This window comes from Hyperoodon ampullatus (assembly GCF_949752795.1).
Source record: "Hyperoodon ampullatus genome assembly, chromosome: 15".
NCBI classification, from domain to species: Eukaryota; Metazoa; Chordata; class Mammalia; order Artiodactyla; family Ziphiidae; genus Hyperoodon; species Hyperoodon ampullatus.
The window spans coordinates 28,636,759-28,655,116 of record NC_136928.1 but is presented as its reverse complement, the minus strand read 5'-3'; the positions used below and the strand labels follow the sequence as shown (position 1 = coordinate 28,655,116).

Sequence of the window (18,358 nt, the reverse complement as noted above, 5' to 3'; positions counted from 1 at the left end):
GGGAACCTCTCTCCATTCATTCTTTTTCATGAGATATTTTCTCACGGAAGCCTCTTCTTCAGAAGAAAGATGGGCAACTCTTCAGATGTGGAGAAGGGAAAGTAGGCATATCAGAGGCTCTGCCAGGTTCTAACAACACTCAGGGGTCAGAGTTCAGGGCCAGCATTACTGGATGGGGGATGGGGAGTCAGGAGGGTCTCACACCACCTCCTCTAACATTTCTTCATCACTGTCCTCTCAACATATCCTTCGAAAACCATTGAGAAAGGTCTCACTTGTAGAGCCTCCACTAGTGATGCTTCTGGGATTATCCCATTCTCCCCCCATAACGCCCAAGAGAGGAGCAGGCCGTCTTCCTCGGGGCACTGCTCTGCCCAGACCAGCCAAGAGAGGGCAGATGGGACACCAGAAGGGCCCTGCAAAGAGCTGACTCACCCTGGAGCAGCTAGCCTCTCCCTCTTGTCAACCGAGTCCTAAAAATACCATCAGCAACACCTCTCCTTATCTGAAAGGCCATCCTCACAAGGTCTCTCTAGACCCAGGTCTGAGGTTGAGGAAATGGAGGCTTGCAAAGGGCAAGTCCCTGACCCAAGAGCACAGAGAGCAGGCTGGGAAGGATGGAGCCCAGTCAGTCGTGCAAGACCCCCATACTCACCCGATGGCTTGCCACACTGGAAGGAGCATATGCTTCGCTTATCCAACACTACCTGGTTATTGGATAAAACTACAGGACGTGTGTTTTCCTATTGCTTCTCCATCAACTCTTCTAGGGGTCCCACGACTACTGACACTCCCCACCCACTCTCTATCTCATCCTTTACCAGTTAGGAGAATTTCACCATGGGCTCCCTGGACATCACCCTGGGGCTTCCTTGGGGTAAGGCCTGCCATATCAACACTCTACTTTGGCCTGCTTTCCACTTCTCTTTCTGGACTTGACCACATTCATGGTCTTTGCAAACTACCCTTCTCCAAACAAAGGAAAGAAGACTTACCTGTGTGGTGTCTGTGGGGCACAGCTAGAGGTAACAGGTACACCCCAGGTAATACAGGAGCATGGGAAGTACAGTCCCTCCCACTGTCCTACTGATGAGCCCAGGCAGCTCCCTGTCCTGAGCACTGATCCCCAAGTGTTGGGTGCTGGTTTTTAGACAATGGCGGTAGAAAATTTTAAAGCTACAAAACTGATTCCAAATGTGAAACTTGAGAAGAATCAGGTGGTGCCAAGGCAGAATAATAGGGTGAGGCTGTCAGAGGGTCTCACTCAAAGGTCTCCCTAAATCACGGCCCATGGGGCTGCCACCTTTGCCCCCAGGCCCCTGTCAGGGTCCCTCCTGGGCCCACACCCCCGAGGAACTTGCTCACCTGTATCTCACACGCAGCCTGCAGGTGGAAGATCTTATAAAACGCCTCCTCTACGGTGTCACCCAGAGCAACCACTCCATGGTTTCTTAGCACCAGGATCTGCACAGGAGTAGACAGCCAATTAAAACTTTAAGCCTTCCAAACTTGAGTTAAGAGGGAGAGATTTTTCATTTTATTCAGATCAATTTCGTATCCAATCCTGGAGCACAAGCCCCGCCCCCCATTCCTTACTCATTCTCCCTATACAAACACCGAATGCTGCCCCCCCCATGAGTTTTAATATCCACCCAAACGCACGTTTAAAGCATCCACCCTAAAAAAATGAAGATGCTTTTTAAAACTGAGAGTGAATAGCTTGGTGGATTTCTTTGGGCAAGGCCTGGGTTTTTAGGCCCTGAAGAGCTTAAAGTCTGAAAACCGAATGTTTGTGTTAAAGTGAAGGAAATTACTTGCTGTTGAATACAAGGGTCCAACCTCAAAAGCACTTGCCCCCCTGTAACTCAGTCGACTTGTGAGTCAAACCCAAGGGGGTGGCCCTCTGAGAGGTGTCTCTGCAGACACAGGTGAGTTGGGTCCCCTGTTTTCTGGCCCTCAGGCTTCCTCTCCATGAATTCCGTGAGGCCCTGGCAGCTCTAAGATTTTACAGTTCCATGAAAGAGGCCACAGCGACCTTCTAATCTAACTCACTAGTTTTACTAATGAGGAAAGAGAAGCCTAAAGAAATTGAAAGTATCCCAGCTAATTAGGGGCAGAGTCGGAATCAGAACCCAGGCTGTCCCTGATGGAGCGATGTTTGTAGCTCAGCCAGGGGCAGGCAGACCTAAAGGGGGGGAAAAACAGAAATGAATTTATACCAAGGTCCAGGTGCACCCTCCCTGTTGGAAACTCTTCTTGGTTGGTTTTATCCTCGAGAACTCTCTGAAAGATACCTAGGTGACACCCACCTGGGAGCCGGGCCACAGACCCACGTATCAGATCTGACCTTGCAGCACCTGGGCTGAGGTGTTTTCACTCTTGCTGAAAACAGCTGGAGTTTTTTTGTCTCAAGAGCCAGAGAGATGGAAAGAGACCATGACTTTTGCTCACAAGATTTTGCAGATCTTTTGTGAACGCCCCATCTCTTAAATTTTTGTACCATTTCACAACTGTGAACATCACCCCTCTCCTGGCACTGCTAATGAGGCTTCAGAGAATGGCAAGAGAGGGTGGCAGGGATTTCTGCTCTATGTGAGAGATGGGAAGACAGGGACTCTCAGATGGAAAATGACTCTGGGAGTGAGTGCCTTTCAAGGAAGGGGGCAAGCGCCCATCCACCCAGGCTTGGCTATGAAACTTCCCATCCTAAGCTCAACAGCCGTAATTACATGCTGTTATAAAAGAGGCCTTCAGACTTATATCAAGCAATAATAATGAGATTCTGTTTATCTCTATCAAGTTAGCAAAAAAAAATGTGATAACAGTCAAGTTTGGGGAGACTGTAGGGAAACAGCATTCTCAAGTACTACTCATGGCTGGAGAAGAGGGCAATTTGGTACTATGAAGTAAGAGTTTTAAAATGTGCATCCTGGGGGCTTCCCTGGTGGCGCAGCGGTTGGGAGTCCGCCTGCCGATGCAGGGGACACGGGTTCGTGCCCCGGTCCGGGAAGATCCCACATGCCACGGAGCGGCTAGGCCCGTAAGCCATGGCCGCTAAGCCTGTGCGTCCGGAGCCTGTGCTCCGCAACGGGAGAGGCCACAACAGTGAGAGGCCCGCGTACCGCAAAAAAAAAAAAGAAGAAAAAAAAGTGCATCCTTAGGAGTTTATCCTAAGGAAATCATCCCAAGCAAAGACAAAGATGTAGCTGAAAGAATTTTCATCAAAGAGTTGTTTAGATTAAGAAAAAAATTGGGGGAAAACTTTTCAATGTCCAACCACAGAGGACTGTGTAGGTAAATAGTGGCACAGCCATTCATACAATGAAGTATAATTTAAATAGTGATTAGAAAGTATTTAGTAACATACAAGGGTGTTTACTGTATATCGCTAAGGGGGAAAAGGAGGATATATTTTATAATCCTAGTTTTGTAAATCTATATGAATAGTTATGGGGGTGTGCACCCAAATAGCAGGGTAGGGTGAAAGATTTTTATGTCACTTGTTGTTATTGTTGTTTATCTGCAACTTATAAACATTTTCCAATGAACATTTGTCACTCTTGTGATGTCGGTTTTTGACAACCCCACCCAGAGCATCTTCCCAGAACAGCTGAGCCGAACCTTGCAGGTGGGTCCAAGGCACTTCTGCAGGTTGATCCGATCAGCTTCCTGCTCCATCTCGCCGTTGAAGTCATAATAGGCCATGTCCCCCACCAGCAGGGCGTTGTGGGACACAGGCAGGAGGCCCCACTTCATGGCTGACACCTTTAGTGAGACGATGGAATGAATGTTTAGCGCGGCAGCTCCACCTCCTCCTCACCCCTCTGTCACAGTCGCCCTGGCCTCAGAGCAACACAGTCAAGTTGTCTGGGGACATGGAAGGGGAGGGAGCGAGCGCACGAGAGAGGCTCCCCCTCCCCTTGGCGAGGCTCTTGCTTTCTCACTGCTTCCTCTAAAGCCTTTTCATCACACTTTTCCCAGCTGCCATGTCAAGACATCACCTTCTAAAACTGCTGCAAAGCATACGCTCCAGGCATGGCGTGCCCACCCTGCTTGGTTCTTGTCCTAGGACCCGGGAAGAGGCAAGGCTGGTGGAGGTGGCACCAGGCAGGGCTGAAGCAGGGTCCAGGGTCCCTGGAGTGGGTTGCGCGAGACCCTCAGCCTTGGGTAAGTGCATCAACAGCCACGACTCTTCACTAACAGGGAGGCCCATTGAGAAGCCCCCATTTTACCGGCAACGGAGCAATGCAAGTGCCAGAGAACAGGGTTAAAACGCAGGCTGGGGCTTCCCTGGTGGCGCAGTGGTTGAGAGTCCACCTGCCGATGCAGGGGACACGGGTTCGGGCCCCGGCCGGGAAGATCCCACATGCCGCGGAGCGGCTGGGCCCCTGAGCCATGGCCGCTGAGCCTGCGCGTCCGGAACCTGTGCTCCGCAACGGGAGAGGCCACAACAGTGAGAGGCCCGCGTACCGCAAAAAACAAAAAAAAAAACGCAGGCTGAAACGGCCATGCCCCAAACCCCGCCTTTTATTAAAAGCAAGGAGCGTGGAGAGGTTAGGAGAGCCGCTTGCCCCCTTCACTCATCTTGTCCCTCGCGTAAGCCCCGGCTCTGCAGAAATGGATACTTGGCACGAATACAACATGCAGTCTTAGTCCGAATTCTGGAAGGTCTGAGTGCTTGTAACCGGAGTGATTTACGGAGAAAACCCCAGGCCAGTGACAGGTCATTTTTGTCCCCGTAGGCATGTGGCCTGGGGGTGAGGGTTGAGGGAACACCCAGACTGGGTGTCTGCTGTCTTTCCAGGTGCACCACAGCGTCTCAGGTAGACATGGAGAAATGCCCAGAGACCCTTGGGGGACAGCTTGCTCCTTGAGGGTCTTCCCTCTGCTCTCTCCCTGTTCCCAGACACTCGGAAGGTGCCGTCACCCGGGCCTGTGGCACCGGTTTGCGTATGTAGCGGGTGCGGGGTGCAGCAGGGAAGACTTTACACATCTTCACCTTGTCTCTCCTCACCTAGACTTCCATAGTTAGAAAATGCAGAGGAGGAGGTTCCCATGTTGGGTGTCCCCTTCTCACCTTGCTCTGAGTTCCAGGGAATCTTTCCAGAACTGTTTTATATGGCAAGTTTGCTCCTAGCTTGGGGGCTTATGTCTTTCTTCAGGGAGACCCTCAGAGAGACAGGTGCCATGGGTCTGCTGCCAGCCTCGGGGACTGAAATGCTGGCTGAAGGGCTGACACTCACCGCCGCCGTGGCCGGAGTATGCAGGTGGATGACACAGCGCACGTCGGGTCTGGCGGCGTAGATGGCCGAGTGCAGGCAGAAGCCCGTGGTGTCCACTGGGAAGCAGCTGCTGCCCTTTTCCACCACCTCTCCCAGGATGTTCACCTTGATCTGGGCCAGGGGGAAGAGAGACTTCCGGCCACCAGCAGGCAGGGGCCCCTCATTCCCCTCCCCGCAGGTGGGCCAGGCACACGCCCACCCACCTGTGTCCACTCTCCACCATACCACGGGCAATGGATGTGCTTTATGTGGGGGGCAAGAGACCCCATTCCTGCCTGCAGGGTGAGCACACAGGCTACTGGGAAACAAAGGCGATTATAATTCAGCATTGAAAAATGCTAGAGCAGAGTTTCTCAAACTTTAATCACCTGGATGCAACTAGAGATTATCATACTAAGTGAAGTAAGTCAGAAAGGGAAAGGCAAATACCATATGATATCACTTATCTGTGGAATCTAAAATATGGCACAAATGAACCTATCTATGAAACAGAAACAGAATCAGGGACATAGAGAAGAGACTGGTGGTTGCCAAGGGGGGAGGGGTTGGAGGAGGGATGGAGTGGGAGGCTGGGGTTAGCAGATGTAAGCTTTTATATATAGAATGAATAAACAACAAGGTCCTACTGTATAGCCCAGAGAACTATATTCAATATCCTATGATAAACCATTTGGAAAAAATATATAAAAAAAGAATGTATATACATGTATAACTGAATCACTTTGCTGTACAGCAGAAATTAATACAACATTGTAAATCGACTGTACTTCAATTTTAAAAATTTGATTTAAAAAAAAGAATCACCTGGAGATCCTGTCAAAATGCAGATTCGGATTCAGTAGGCCAAGAACTCGGCCTGAGACTCTGCATTTCTAACAAGATCCCAGTGATACCCCTGCTGCTGGTCCACAGACCACACTTTGAGTAGCAAGGTGCAAGAGGAGAATCATTCACAGAATTCTCTAGAAGCAGATAGGAGGAGTCTTTAATTCCTCCTATTAAAGGGAGTAACATCTAAACTGAGCCTTTTTCCTTTTTTCCCCACTTTTTATTTTGAAAATTTTTTAATCACACACAAAGGTAAAGAGGATAATATAATGAACACCCATTTACCAGTCACCCGAAAGCTAGGTCTTAAAGGACAAATGGAGAGCAGTCACTGGTCTTACAATCTGCTTTTGACTCCAAGGGGTTGTGGGTGTCACGGTGAAAACACACGCACACGCGCACGGGCGGGTGCACACACACACACACAGACACACACACACAACTGCTGGTCGCTGCGGCTGACCTGGCACACAGCTGAGCCATGGCACTGCCTAGCATTAACAATCTCATAGAACATCATCACCAGAGACGGCCACTTTTGACTGTGACACAGAAGACAAAAACCTCTCCTTAATCACATCTAGGCACAGACAAAAACAACTTTGTGTAAATGTAAAAATGCACCTGAACTCAACTTCTTCTGCTTCTAAGCCAGTCCCTACTCTCCTCTCCCCCCACCCCCGCACCCAGAAATCTTTCCTGATCGTAACCGATTCTGGAAGTTTCTTCCTACCACGCCTACAAGGAGCAGGAGGACAGAAAGGGGACCCAGAAGCTCTCTCAGGGCACCGGCACTAGAAGAGTCTTGCACTGCTTTGGGACAAAGCACTGGCTGTTGTTCTAATGTATCCCCTCAGCTGGAAGGCTTCCCGACTCCCAGCCTTTGTGCAATCCCAGGCTCAGAGGCCACCAGGCTCATCTCTTCTCGCCTCGCCCTCCCACTGCGCTTGCAGCCTGCACCTCCCATTTCGTCTCTTGATCAATCATGCTCTGCGCTCTCAGTTTGTTTTGGTGTCCATGTGACTTCTCTGTCCCACTAGATTACAAACTGCAAGAAGGACAGGATGGCAGTGGTTACCTTGGAGATGACCTCTCACCGTAGGAGCAGAAAGAGTACTGTCATTTCAGCAAGAAATGGGTAGTGACAGGCCGGACTGTACTCACCAGGCTGGATGCTGTGACTTCGCTGCAAGAAACTCCCTTAGGGCTGATCAGGAAGTGGTCCTGCTCCTTGCTGACTCTCAGCTGGAGGAAAGACACGTGTTCTCAGAGGCAAGGAGGGAGAGGGCTCATTTCCAATGACATACTGCTTGAATCCCCTCTTTCCCTAAATTCACTGCACCCAAATCTTCCCCGCAAGAACCCTTACTTCTCCCTGACCCATAAGAGATGAAGAGGACTCAGCTTTATTTGGAGCTGGGGAAATGGAACTACAAGAGGAATTTCCCAATGGTCAAGGGTAGCCCTAGAAATAGGATCCAGAAATTCCTGGCTCCTCATCCAGAGAAGCGCCCACTGGGCAGGTTATCTGTCTCAGGAAACCACAGTGGTTAGAAACCTTGGAAGGGCTCACTGAATTTTGGCCAAAGGCCGCCAGCAGTGCCATGGCCATGCCAAAGATCAGGAGTTCTCCCTTTGGATTTGGTGGGGGTCACAGACATTGCCCCACCTCACCCCCAAATGCTCTCCTTACCGTGACGTAGGTGTCACTCAGCTGGGCCCAGCCATACAGGTCCAGGAGGCGGTAGACACTGCTGATCTTGCACCGCATGAGCCGCTCCCCCTTGGCCAGGTTCAAGGAATCGGCTGTGTGGAGGTCATTGATGGGCGTCATCATGGAGAAGTCTGCAGGGGCACAGGGAAGCTTTGGGGTCAGGGGCTACCGTCTGCCCTCCCCTGCCCTGTCCCTGCCCTCTCAAATTCTCACTGGCACTACAACCACACACGAGACTTCAGGGAATTCAACATTCTTTGATCCTGACTCCAGAGGAGAAAATCCACAGAATTACTGGGCTGTGCCCAGTAAGGTCCTCTCCTCCTTCGGGGAAGAATGGCATTGCTTTGGGTCAAAAATCATGGCCAGACTCAAGGACACAGAATGAAAGTTCCTCAGAAGGCCAAGATGACCACAAACCCTAGAGATGGACATTGAATAAAAGCATAAATAAATTTCTGAGTGGAAATATGAGTATATTTTATCAGTTTCAATGAAGTTACTAATCATTATCATATTGTTTTAACTATACCATGTAATATAACTTTCTCTCTAATTTGGAAACAGGGCAGACAGAAAGTCAAGTCAACCAGAAAGTAAATTCCTCAAGTTTTTCTGACAAGTCCAGAAGTCAGTGTAGCTGTGTTGGCTGAGGGGCTGGAGGCCTTGGGTGGGCCACATCTGGTCCCCTCTGGATATGCAGTCCCTTGGTTAGTTATGGCTCTTTTGGGGAATTTAGAGGGATGTGGAAGTAATATGGAAATGAGCCTAGAGCATTTGATAGTCAGGGCACCCAGAGGGTCTAGGAGTTGACGCTCAGTCTGTCCCATTAACCACTATGACCGCTGCCTGCATGACTCGGGAAGGCAGAAGAGGGCATCTGAGCCCCAGAACTCCAATTAATCAGTGTCTAGGAAACAATAAAAGAATCAATAGGAAAGGGTTCTGGCTTAAAATGATGTCTGGCTGGGAGCCTCCTGATGCTGTCTCTCCCAGCATCCCACTAAAACCGTTAATGGATTAAAATGCTCTTTGGAAGCTTCCACCATCTCTATAAACCTCAATGTCACACCATGTGATGTATGTCCTCTATCAGGTTTGCCATTAGTTGAAATGACGAGACAGTCTGCAAATATGAGGGTGGACTGGGGGCATAAAGCAAGCAGAGCAAGCCTTGAGCACCCCATGTCAGGAAGATGCCCCCAAAGGGCCTGTGCCCACCAACGGTGGTACGCCTCCAGTGCATGTGTCCAGTACACGAAGCTGATAGGGACGGAAGTGGTCCAAAGACCCAGCTAAACTGGCAAGAAGAGCAACAACGAAACCCAAGAGTCAAGGATTTCTAATTCAAACTGACCAATCTGGGATCCCTGCCTCCTCTCTAGTTCCCCAGATAAGTATTTACCTCTTTGCTTCACCCCTTGCAGCAAGCTGGGAGGCATATCCAAAGCATAAGGCCCCTAGGCAAAGCTGGAAGGGAGGGAGGCTGTTGTTGGGAGAGCCTTCAGACCCAGAGTCTTTTGAATCCTTCTCTTAGAAATAACTACGGAGCCCCAGAGATGGCAGGAGGCCAGAATAGGACTGAAAACACTCACTCTGTCATGTCCTCTGTGTCCTGTATCAAAGAATCCCCTCCCCAACCCTGTGGAGCTTCCCCATGAGGACTACCCACCCACAAGCCCAGAATAGACCAGAGGGATCCACAGGAGTCCCCAGTCCTCTGTGCTCAGGGTCTTCATAGAAAGAACGCTTATTCTGACCAGCCTCACTAAAGTGAAAATCTAACTGGGCCATTATTTCAAAGTACCTAAGAAAACACAGAAAAAGATGAAAATCCACCAAACCCCCTGAAAGCTAAGCCTGAAGGACACACTATTTAGAAAAAACAACAAAAACAAAACAACCAAAAAAACCCAAAACCAACCAGGCAAAGAAAATTCTAAGGCAAATGGAGCTGGACAAAGAACAACCTCTCCGGGCTTGAACTCAGGACACTTGAAAGTTTCCCTCTCCACATTCCTTGACTCAGATACCCTGGCGTGCACCAACAAGATTTTCAGGCATCCAACTGTTTTCCTGGCAGTTGCTGATCAGTGAGGTGATAGGAATGCTGGTCAGCCCTATTTCTCTCTCAAAAGGAAGAGTATAAGGTCAGAGATATGAAAGTGATGAGAAAGAATATGATAGATATGGGAGACAAAGACCAGAAGACCTGGCATATAAGTTATAAGTATTGATATAATAGAAGAAAAAAATTCAGAAATGAAAAAAAGACCTATATATATAACAACTGCAAGAACTTACTGCATTTCAGGGGAGAAAAGTCCATTAAAAGAAAAGCCTAGGGGCTTCCCTGGTGGCGCAGTGGTTGAGAGTCCGCCTGCCGATGCAGGGGACACGGGTTCGTGTCCCGGTCTGGGAAGATCCCACATGCCGCGGAGCGGCTGGGCCCGTGAGCCATGGCTGCTGAGTCTGCGCGTCCGGAGCCTGTGCTCCGCGACGGGAGAGGCCACAACAGTGAGAGGCCCGCGTACGGCAAAAAAAAAAAAAAAAAAAAAAAAAAAAAAAAAAAAAAAAAAAGAAAAGCCTACAATTATATGCTTCCTGACACAGTCTTGAAATACAAGGGTAAGGGGGAAAATCCACAAGCACCTAGAAAAAAAATTGGTTACCTACAAAGGAGCCAATAATAGACTGTTTCAGACTTCTCTGCTACAGCAACCGATGCCAAAGACAATACTATAGGAGATTTACAAAAACTAACAAATACTACAATAAAGTGACACAAAACAGGTAAAAATAAAGGGACCATCAAAAGTATGCCAAGGCAAATATAAACAAAAAGATAAATAGAGCCATAACATGATCAAAGTAGAAGCCACGGAAAACAATATTCTTTTGGACAAAAAGAATCATTTTGTAGGTCATTTTACATGGATTAAAGTCATAATCCATAATGAAGATATAGCTATAAAAACATGCATACTTTGAAAAGTATTTCAAGATATTCAAAGCAAAAGCTATCAGAAACAGAGAGAAATGAACAGAAATCAAATACAGTGGGAGACATTAATTCTTTATAAAATCAAAAACAATAAATGAGGATGAAGATTAAATACTATGTCCCAGAGACAGAGTCTACACCCATATATCATTTAAGTATGATATTATTAGGGCCAAAGAAAATCTCAATAAATCCCCAACACAGACATTAAGTAGGCTACATTGTCTAAACATAATGCAATAACACTAGACATTATCAACAAATCTTTAAAAGAATACAAATTCCAACACTTAGAAATGAGAAAACACACTCTTGGAGTGTGTTTATTTTATTTTAGAATAAAAATAAAACCAAAACAGCAACTGCAAACTACCTAGAAATTAACAATAAAGGAAATACTACATGTCAAAATTTATGGGATAAGACCAAATTTATACTCAGAGAAAAAAATTCATAGCCTTAAATGCCTTTATTATTGAATTAAATATGAGAATAAATAAAATCCATTTTATTCTATTGTAGAAAAACATAAAGAACAAAATAAACCAAAGAAGAGTTATGGAAAAGAATTAATGAGTATAAAAACAAAATCAATAAATCAGAAAACAAGAAAGTTAGTTGAACTAATATGTAAATCCAAGAACTGGCTTATGTGAGAAGATCTATGAGGAAACCAACATCTGGATTGGCCAATAAAGAGGAAGTGGGAATATACAGCACCAGGAATGAGAATGGGATGTCATATCCACAGTAGAAGGTTTAAGTAATAAAAATAATATTGTAAATCAGGCTAATAATTTTTTAAAGCCACATGAAATGGATTATTTTATATAAAATATGACCAAAATTTACTCAAGAAGCAGCAAAATAAAATTTTAAAGAACTTTAAATGAAACAGAAAAAAAATGTTATCCAAATATTCCATATCTGGATAGCTTTACAAGTGAATAATAAATCTTAAAAGAGCAGAGACTTCCTATCTAATTTAAACTCCATTAGGGCAAAGAAATGGGTGGGGATCACCCTGATTCATCTTAGGAAATTATAGTCTTAATACCAATACTAAACAAAGGCTGCCCAAAAAGTGAACTGCTTTTTATCATGTGTGACCATGGATGCAAAAATTAATAAGATTCTAGCAAATCAAACCCAGAAGAGTATTTTTAAAAGAATGCATCAAAACCATGAATGATTTATTCCAGGAATGAAAAAAAGAGTTCAATATTCAGAAATCTATTAATATAATTCACCACATCAAGGAAAGAAAAATCAATAAATGCCCAAAATGCATTTTATAAAATTCAATATCCATTTCTGAGAAAAACCCATATTGAACTAGAATACAAAGATATTTTCTCAACATGATAAAGAATAACTATCTCAAACTCTTGTGGTAAAAGAAATTCCATTAAAGTCAGAAACAAGACAAGGATGATTATTCTCTAATCTATTATTAAACATTGTTCTGAGAGTTCTGACGGATGCAATGAGAAAACTGGAAAAATAAACCAAAGGGTAAATGTTGGAATGAAGGATGAAAAATGACCATTATTTGCAGAATATGTGATTTTTCTATATACAAAGCTCAAAAGAATTGAGAACATACTAGAATTTAAGAGTCCAGTAAGCGGCTAGTTTAAATAATATATAAATACATATATCTCCAATGATTTCCCTAGATGACAGCTATAACCAGAAAAAAAGTTGAATGGAGAATCACTTAAAATGACAAAGTTACATAAAATTTCCAGGATAAACTTAACAAGAAATTAGTAAGGGCTATAAGAAAATAACTACTAGCTTTTCTGATGAACTTTTTAAAAGATTTAAATAAATAGAAGACACACATCATTTCTGAAAAGATTTAAAATTCATTCATGCAAATATTTTTTAAGCACCTGTTATATGCCAGGTGCTACTTTTCTAAGTCCAGGACACTACTCTAACGGTGAACAAAACATACATATATCCTCCCCACCATGGAGTTTACATTCTAATATAAAGTTGTACATTTATAAATTCTCCACCAAATTAATCTATTCATTTAATGTAATCCCAATCAAAATCCCAAAAGGAATTTTTTGAGGTGGATGGAGAGACCTGACAAAATACTTCTAAAGTTATTTTAAAGAATCAATTTAAACAATGGTTGAGAAAAATTGGCAAATGAATAATTAAGGGTATTTTATTGGATGATAAAACATAGGGAAGGTGTTTCTAAGTATGCAATCAAAAGCAGAAAACACAAAGGAAAATAATAATGGATTCAACTACGTGGAAATTAAAGAATTCTACAACACAAAAATATCATGAACAAAATTAAAAGGCAAAGGAGACACTGGAAAAAATCTGCAATGTATTTGACAGACAGTAGGGAACTAGTCTTACTTTATGATTTTTAAATCTGTAAGAAAAGAATATGCAAGTAGAAAAATTGGCAAAGGATGTGACAGGCAATTTAGTACAAAAAGAAAATCATGCCTAATGTGTGTATGAAAATATATTCAATCTCTATAGTAATCACATAAATGCAGATTAAAACACAAAGTACTATTCATCACCCATCATATCATGAGGATGAAACAAATGGTAACACAGACTACAGATCAGGGTGGAGGAAATGGGTACTCTTGCATTTCTGGTAGGAATGTAAATTCATTCCATCTTTCTCCAGGGTAATTTGGCATTATGCATTGGTGCCTTTAAAACATGCGTATAAGCAATTCTACTTCTAGTAATTTATCTTAAGAAAATAGTCATGGTTATAATCGCAGATTTATTTACAAGGATGTTTATTGCATTGTCATTCATAATAGCAAAAAGTTGGAAACCACCTAAAAGTCCAAAAATGGGAAACTGATTAAATAGACTGTGGCACATTCAGCCATGTACAGAAGAGTGTACATCCACCAAAAATTATGCTATAGAGCCATATTTTATTATGTGAAAAATTAGTCAAGATATGCTAAGGCTATTAAATTTGTATGTATAATGCAATTCCACTTTTTTTGGCATAGTCTGTATATGTTTAGAGAAAAAGGCTGGAAGGATATACACCAAAATATTGATAATAGTAATTTCTTGGTTGTAAGAACACAGTACAGTAATTTTTATTACCCTTTCTCAACTATTTTCCTAATTTTCAACTATAATCCTATATTCATCTTGCTGAGGGCAAGTATTTTTCGATGTCTGTTTTTTAAAAGTTGTGGGCAGAGCTTCAGAGCCAAAGAAGATGGGTTCGTGCCTAGCCCTGGCTGCTCTTGGCCCGTCCAGTGGGGTGAGGAGACAATGGCTCCAATGGCCTCCCATCTGCCCCCGCCCCCAACTTCACCTCCAAGGCAGTGACGCCAGGGGATTGAGGGAAGATCAGCCTGAGGGCAGGATGCTGTGAGGACACAAGGATTTTCTTAGGTTCTGTGCCCATAGCTCGAGTAACAGAGAGCAGAATCCTAACTCTCCACTGTCCACTCCTGGGCCTCAAGCAGCGGCCGTGCAAGGGACCTTGAGTTGCAAAGCTCTTCCCTCCATGCTAATCCGCTTACGAGGGGTGGGGGTGGAGGGATCATACATAGGCCGCCCTGCCTCTCATTGCAGTGACACTGTGTCATCCTCCGCCCGCCCCCAGCAGAACCCGAACTAGGTTCTCCCTTAAGTCTCCACCACCCCCTGCCCTCCGATTTCTGGGCATCAGCGATAATCCTCCTGGGGTCTTTAAATCGCAGCAGCATCAGAAGCAGAGGCAGGTATCTCTCTGGCTGCGGCCCAGCTCCCCCAGGTCTGCTAATGCAGCTGCAGCGCTCACTGCTTAGGCCGGCGGCAACCGAGCCGCTTCTGACTGCGCCTTCCCCTCCCCCACTTCCTCCACCTCTGCTCCTGGCGGCTCCCCAGCTCCCCACGTACTCATGGAAGATGTCGGGAAGACTGCGTGGGAGGTGCTGGCCATGAAGTCCGCGATCTGCCGCAGGGCCCAGATGTTGGAGGAGTTGTTCCCCTTCTTCATCTGCTCCTGGATGAGGCCTTCCAGCTCCTCCCTGAAAGACTGAAGCAGGCCCCCGAGGCGCTGGTCCTCCCAGTGTGCCTCATGTGGGAGACAGAGGGCCCCTCTTCCAAGTGCCCACCCCTAGCCCTTGGGTCAGCTAGGCCAGGACCACATGTGGGATATCTGGGCCCCAGGGGGCACCGGGCAATCCCACTGGGACCTCAGGAGCCTCCCCAGACCTCTGTGTGGGGAGCAATAAGAAGATGCTGGGAATGGATCCTGTTCCTTTGCCTCATGGCCAATACTCCAGACTCCAGGTCCTTCCTGTGTCTCAGGGATAGCCTAGACCCCCTCCCCTCCCCGCCCCCCATCAGACATGGCAGGACTTCACTTTAGTAATTAAAAGACTTTTTTTTTCTTCTTTTTTTTTTTTTTCTAAAAGACTTTTTTAAAAGCAGAATTGAATGAAAAAGTATGCCATCTTTCCTGTCCGTTAGCCAGGCCGATGGCTCTTCTGGGCCTCAGTTTCTTCATTTTCAGGATTTGATGACCTCAGAGGTCACTTCCACTTCGGATGTCCTGCTACTCTAAGCCTGGCTTTTCAGACCATCAGGCCACAAATAGGGCATGCCTGTCCACCAGGTGGCAGCAGGGCACACTCAGGAGGAAATAGGGAGCCACTTAGGTGTTGGGGAACCTACAAAAGGACAGAAGAAGCATGACCTCCTCCTGTCCCCATCTCCTGCCTGAGAACAGAGTCCCATCTTTCAGGCCCCCACACTTGGGTTGGTACCAACTCTGCCACATCTCCTACCACACCCGCCATCCCTTCTAGTCTCCCTCAGAGTTTCTGTCATCCCAAAGTTTTTAGCACCTGCCATTTTCCTCCAGACTCCCCAACATGGTGTCACCTGTCACCAAGACCGCGGGCCCATCCCCCTGAGCACTCCTCTGTGAGGCCCGAGCATTCACTGTGTGCTCTCAACCAGGGTCTCAGAAAAGCCAGGTAGTGGCTAAGGCAGATCTCATCCTGGCAAGTGCCTGGAGATGCCAGCTGCACCCCTGAGCTTCCCAACACTTAGGGTCATGCACTGCTGCCTGCGGACCCCCCAGCTTTACTGCCCCGAGACTCCCCCTTGCCTCTGTCCACACTGCTCGTCCTCCCCCTCCGAGGGCCTGCACCACCCTCCTGCTTCACTGGTCCCATAGGCCCACCCTCCACCCTCAACGCACCACCTGCCTCAAGGAAGAGCTCTGTGTCCAGGCCAGGCAGGCGCCAGCTGACCTCCAGACTCCGGCCACGGCTGGCTGATCCGGTCTTGCCTGCTGTGCCCTCCACTCCCCCACCTCCTGGGGTTTTCAAAGCCTTATTTGCCAGGACCGCGTTCTTTGTGGCTTTCAGAAAAGGGAGCCCCAAACCTCCCACGTGGCAACCCCGGTGGCCCCTGGTTTACTCGAATTGTTACAGTTTTCGGTGAAGAGGGAAAGGAAGACTGGAAAGTGAGGCTCAAGAAGGGGCACAAGAAACTGAGGTGGGGCTCCTGTGTCTCAGGCCCACCTCCTCCCGGCACCGAGCCAAACCACTGCCCTCCGCCAGTGACTAGGGAGAGACTCACACACCCTGTCAGAGCATCTCGCTCACAGAGCTGAAAACGACCCTGAGCCAGCGGAAGCGGAGTTTTTTTTTATTATTATTATTATTTGCGGTACGCGGGCCTCTCACTGTTGTGGCCTCTCCCATTGCGGAGCACAGGCTCCAGACGCGCAGGCTCAGCGGCCATGGCTCACGGGCCCAGCCGCTCCGCGGCACGTGGGATCTTCCTAGACCTGGGCACGAACCTGTGTCCCCTGCATCGGCAGGCGGACTCTCAACCACTGCGCCACCAGGGAAGCCCGGAAGCAAAGTTATTTATCTTTCAGGTTCACCGGCTGAATCAGCGTCCCCCTCATCCCCCCTCGCCACACCCCCTGCGGCCTCCTTTCTCCCCCAACCCGCCGGGGCAGACCCCGCTCACCGGGCTCTGCAGGATCATAGTGACACGCTTCTTCTTCTCCATCAGGTTGAAGTCCTGCCGCAGGTCCGCTGCACGGTTGCGAAGGCGCAGGTACTCGGGGTCGTCCTCGGAGAAACGATCGAAGTACTGCTGCCCCTGCGCGGACGGCGGGGAGGCGGCCTCGGGGACAGGCTCTTCACTCATTGTCCTGGTGGGTTTACAGTCCACTCCTGGAACCCTGCAGAGAACAAAGGAGGGTACTCCCAGTCGGGGTACGCGCTTCCTAAGGCAGAGAGAGGGCTTGGATTCGGGGAGATTCGCGGTGGGGGGCGGGGGCGGCTCTTCCCGGGAGGGTGTGAGCGGGGCCGAGGGTTGGAGGGCTGGGCGCCGCGGCTACCGGCCTGTAGGGCGTCCAACGAAGTGAAAATGTGTCGCCGGCTCGGGGTCCCCCACCCTTCCCTGCCTGACCCGGCCGGCTTCGGCGGCCACACTCGGGTTCAAGTAGACTGGTCCTCCAGTGCGAGCGCGACCTGCAAACCTCTGGGGGCATCTTGTGATGCTTATCTACACAGTGTAAAGCTATTCACTGGGAATTCGTACTTGATCTAAAATGTAAACCCTCTAAGAAGCTTCCTAAAAACATTCGGTGATTTACTCCAGATCTCTGCCTCGATTATATAGAAGTTTCTTAAAAATATTTGTGTGTCATTTTTTTTAATACTGGAAGAAAAAAATATTCTGTTGTGTTTCTTGTAGCATTTAGGATGTCTTTCACCGAGTTGATTAAAAAGATGAAAAGAAACAAACAAAAAACATTCCGTGGGAAACCCACAAAACTGAAAAGAGAACGGGTAACTTCTAAAAGGCGGGAAACGCTTTGAGCAGTGCTTTTCTTCACAACTTTGACTTTGCTCTTGGCTCTGGAAAAGAATTATTGGTGAATCGGTTTCTGTAAAACATGTCTCACTGGAGAATCAGATTCTTATTCCAAGTTTTAAAGAGGTGTGCAATTTTTATTAATGGAAAATAAGTTCCTCCTAAACCCCAGTAAATAAATATTGAGAAACAGTAAAAGAATAAACACCGTTTGAAGGGCACCACATTGCCGGGCTGCCCAGAGGCCCGTATATCTTGACCTGGTCCCTGAAGGGAGGACTAGGGTAGTGTTTGGCAAGTTGGTCTGGGGACACATATTTTTTCTACCCAAGCAGGCTTTTTTAAATGCCTGAACGATGAATGAAGGAATGGCTTCTATGGCCATATTGGAGCCCTTCTTAAGAAGGAGGCTGCCATTCAGCCTCTGCTTCCCAGCTGTGAGACTTTGGCCATGACAGTCTCCCTCTCTATCAGCACTGCTAGGCCCTCAAATCTGGGTTGTGCCCCTTCAACACCCAGAGGGGGTGGAGGCTTACAGAGCTTCAGCCTTCTCCCAGTTGGCTGAGCCCCTTCTCAGCAAAAGAAGGCAAGTGCCTTGACTGAACAATAATTAGTCTTTGAACACAAGTAGGGAGATACCAACAAAAGAGCTTTACCTGGGGTCAGGGCACCTGGCTT

General features: G+C 47.1%; 1 protein-coding gene across 2 annotated transcripts in view; it reads right to left on the bottom strand.

Moving 5' to 3' along the window:
- ADD2 (adducin 2) overlaps positions 1 to 17,008 on the bottom strand; it is a gene marked incomplete at both ends in the record, with an annotated part of 38,182 nt that extends 21,174 nt beyond the window's left edge. For both annotated transcript variants that reach the window (XM_079721454.1, XM_079721455.1), the window contains 7 exons: positions 1,366 to 1,464; positions 3,622 to 3,765; positions 5,244 to 5,393; positions 7,275 to 7,355; positions 7,804 to 7,955; positions 14,732 to 14,870; positions 16,826 to 17,008. In XM_079721454.1, the coding sequence (XP_079577580.1) occupies positions 1,366 to 1,464; positions 3,622 to 3,765; positions 5,244 to 5,393; positions 7,275 to 7,355; positions 7,804 to 7,955; positions 14,732 to 14,870; positions 16,826 to 17,008 (948 nt within the window). The remainder of the gene's footprint in view (positions 1 to 1,365; positions 1,465 to 3,621; positions 3,766 to 5,243; positions 5,394 to 7,274; positions 7,356 to 7,803; positions 7,956 to 14,731; positions 14,871 to 16,825) is intronic.
- Between the last annotated feature and the right edge of the window lie 1,350 nt (positions 17,009 to 18,358).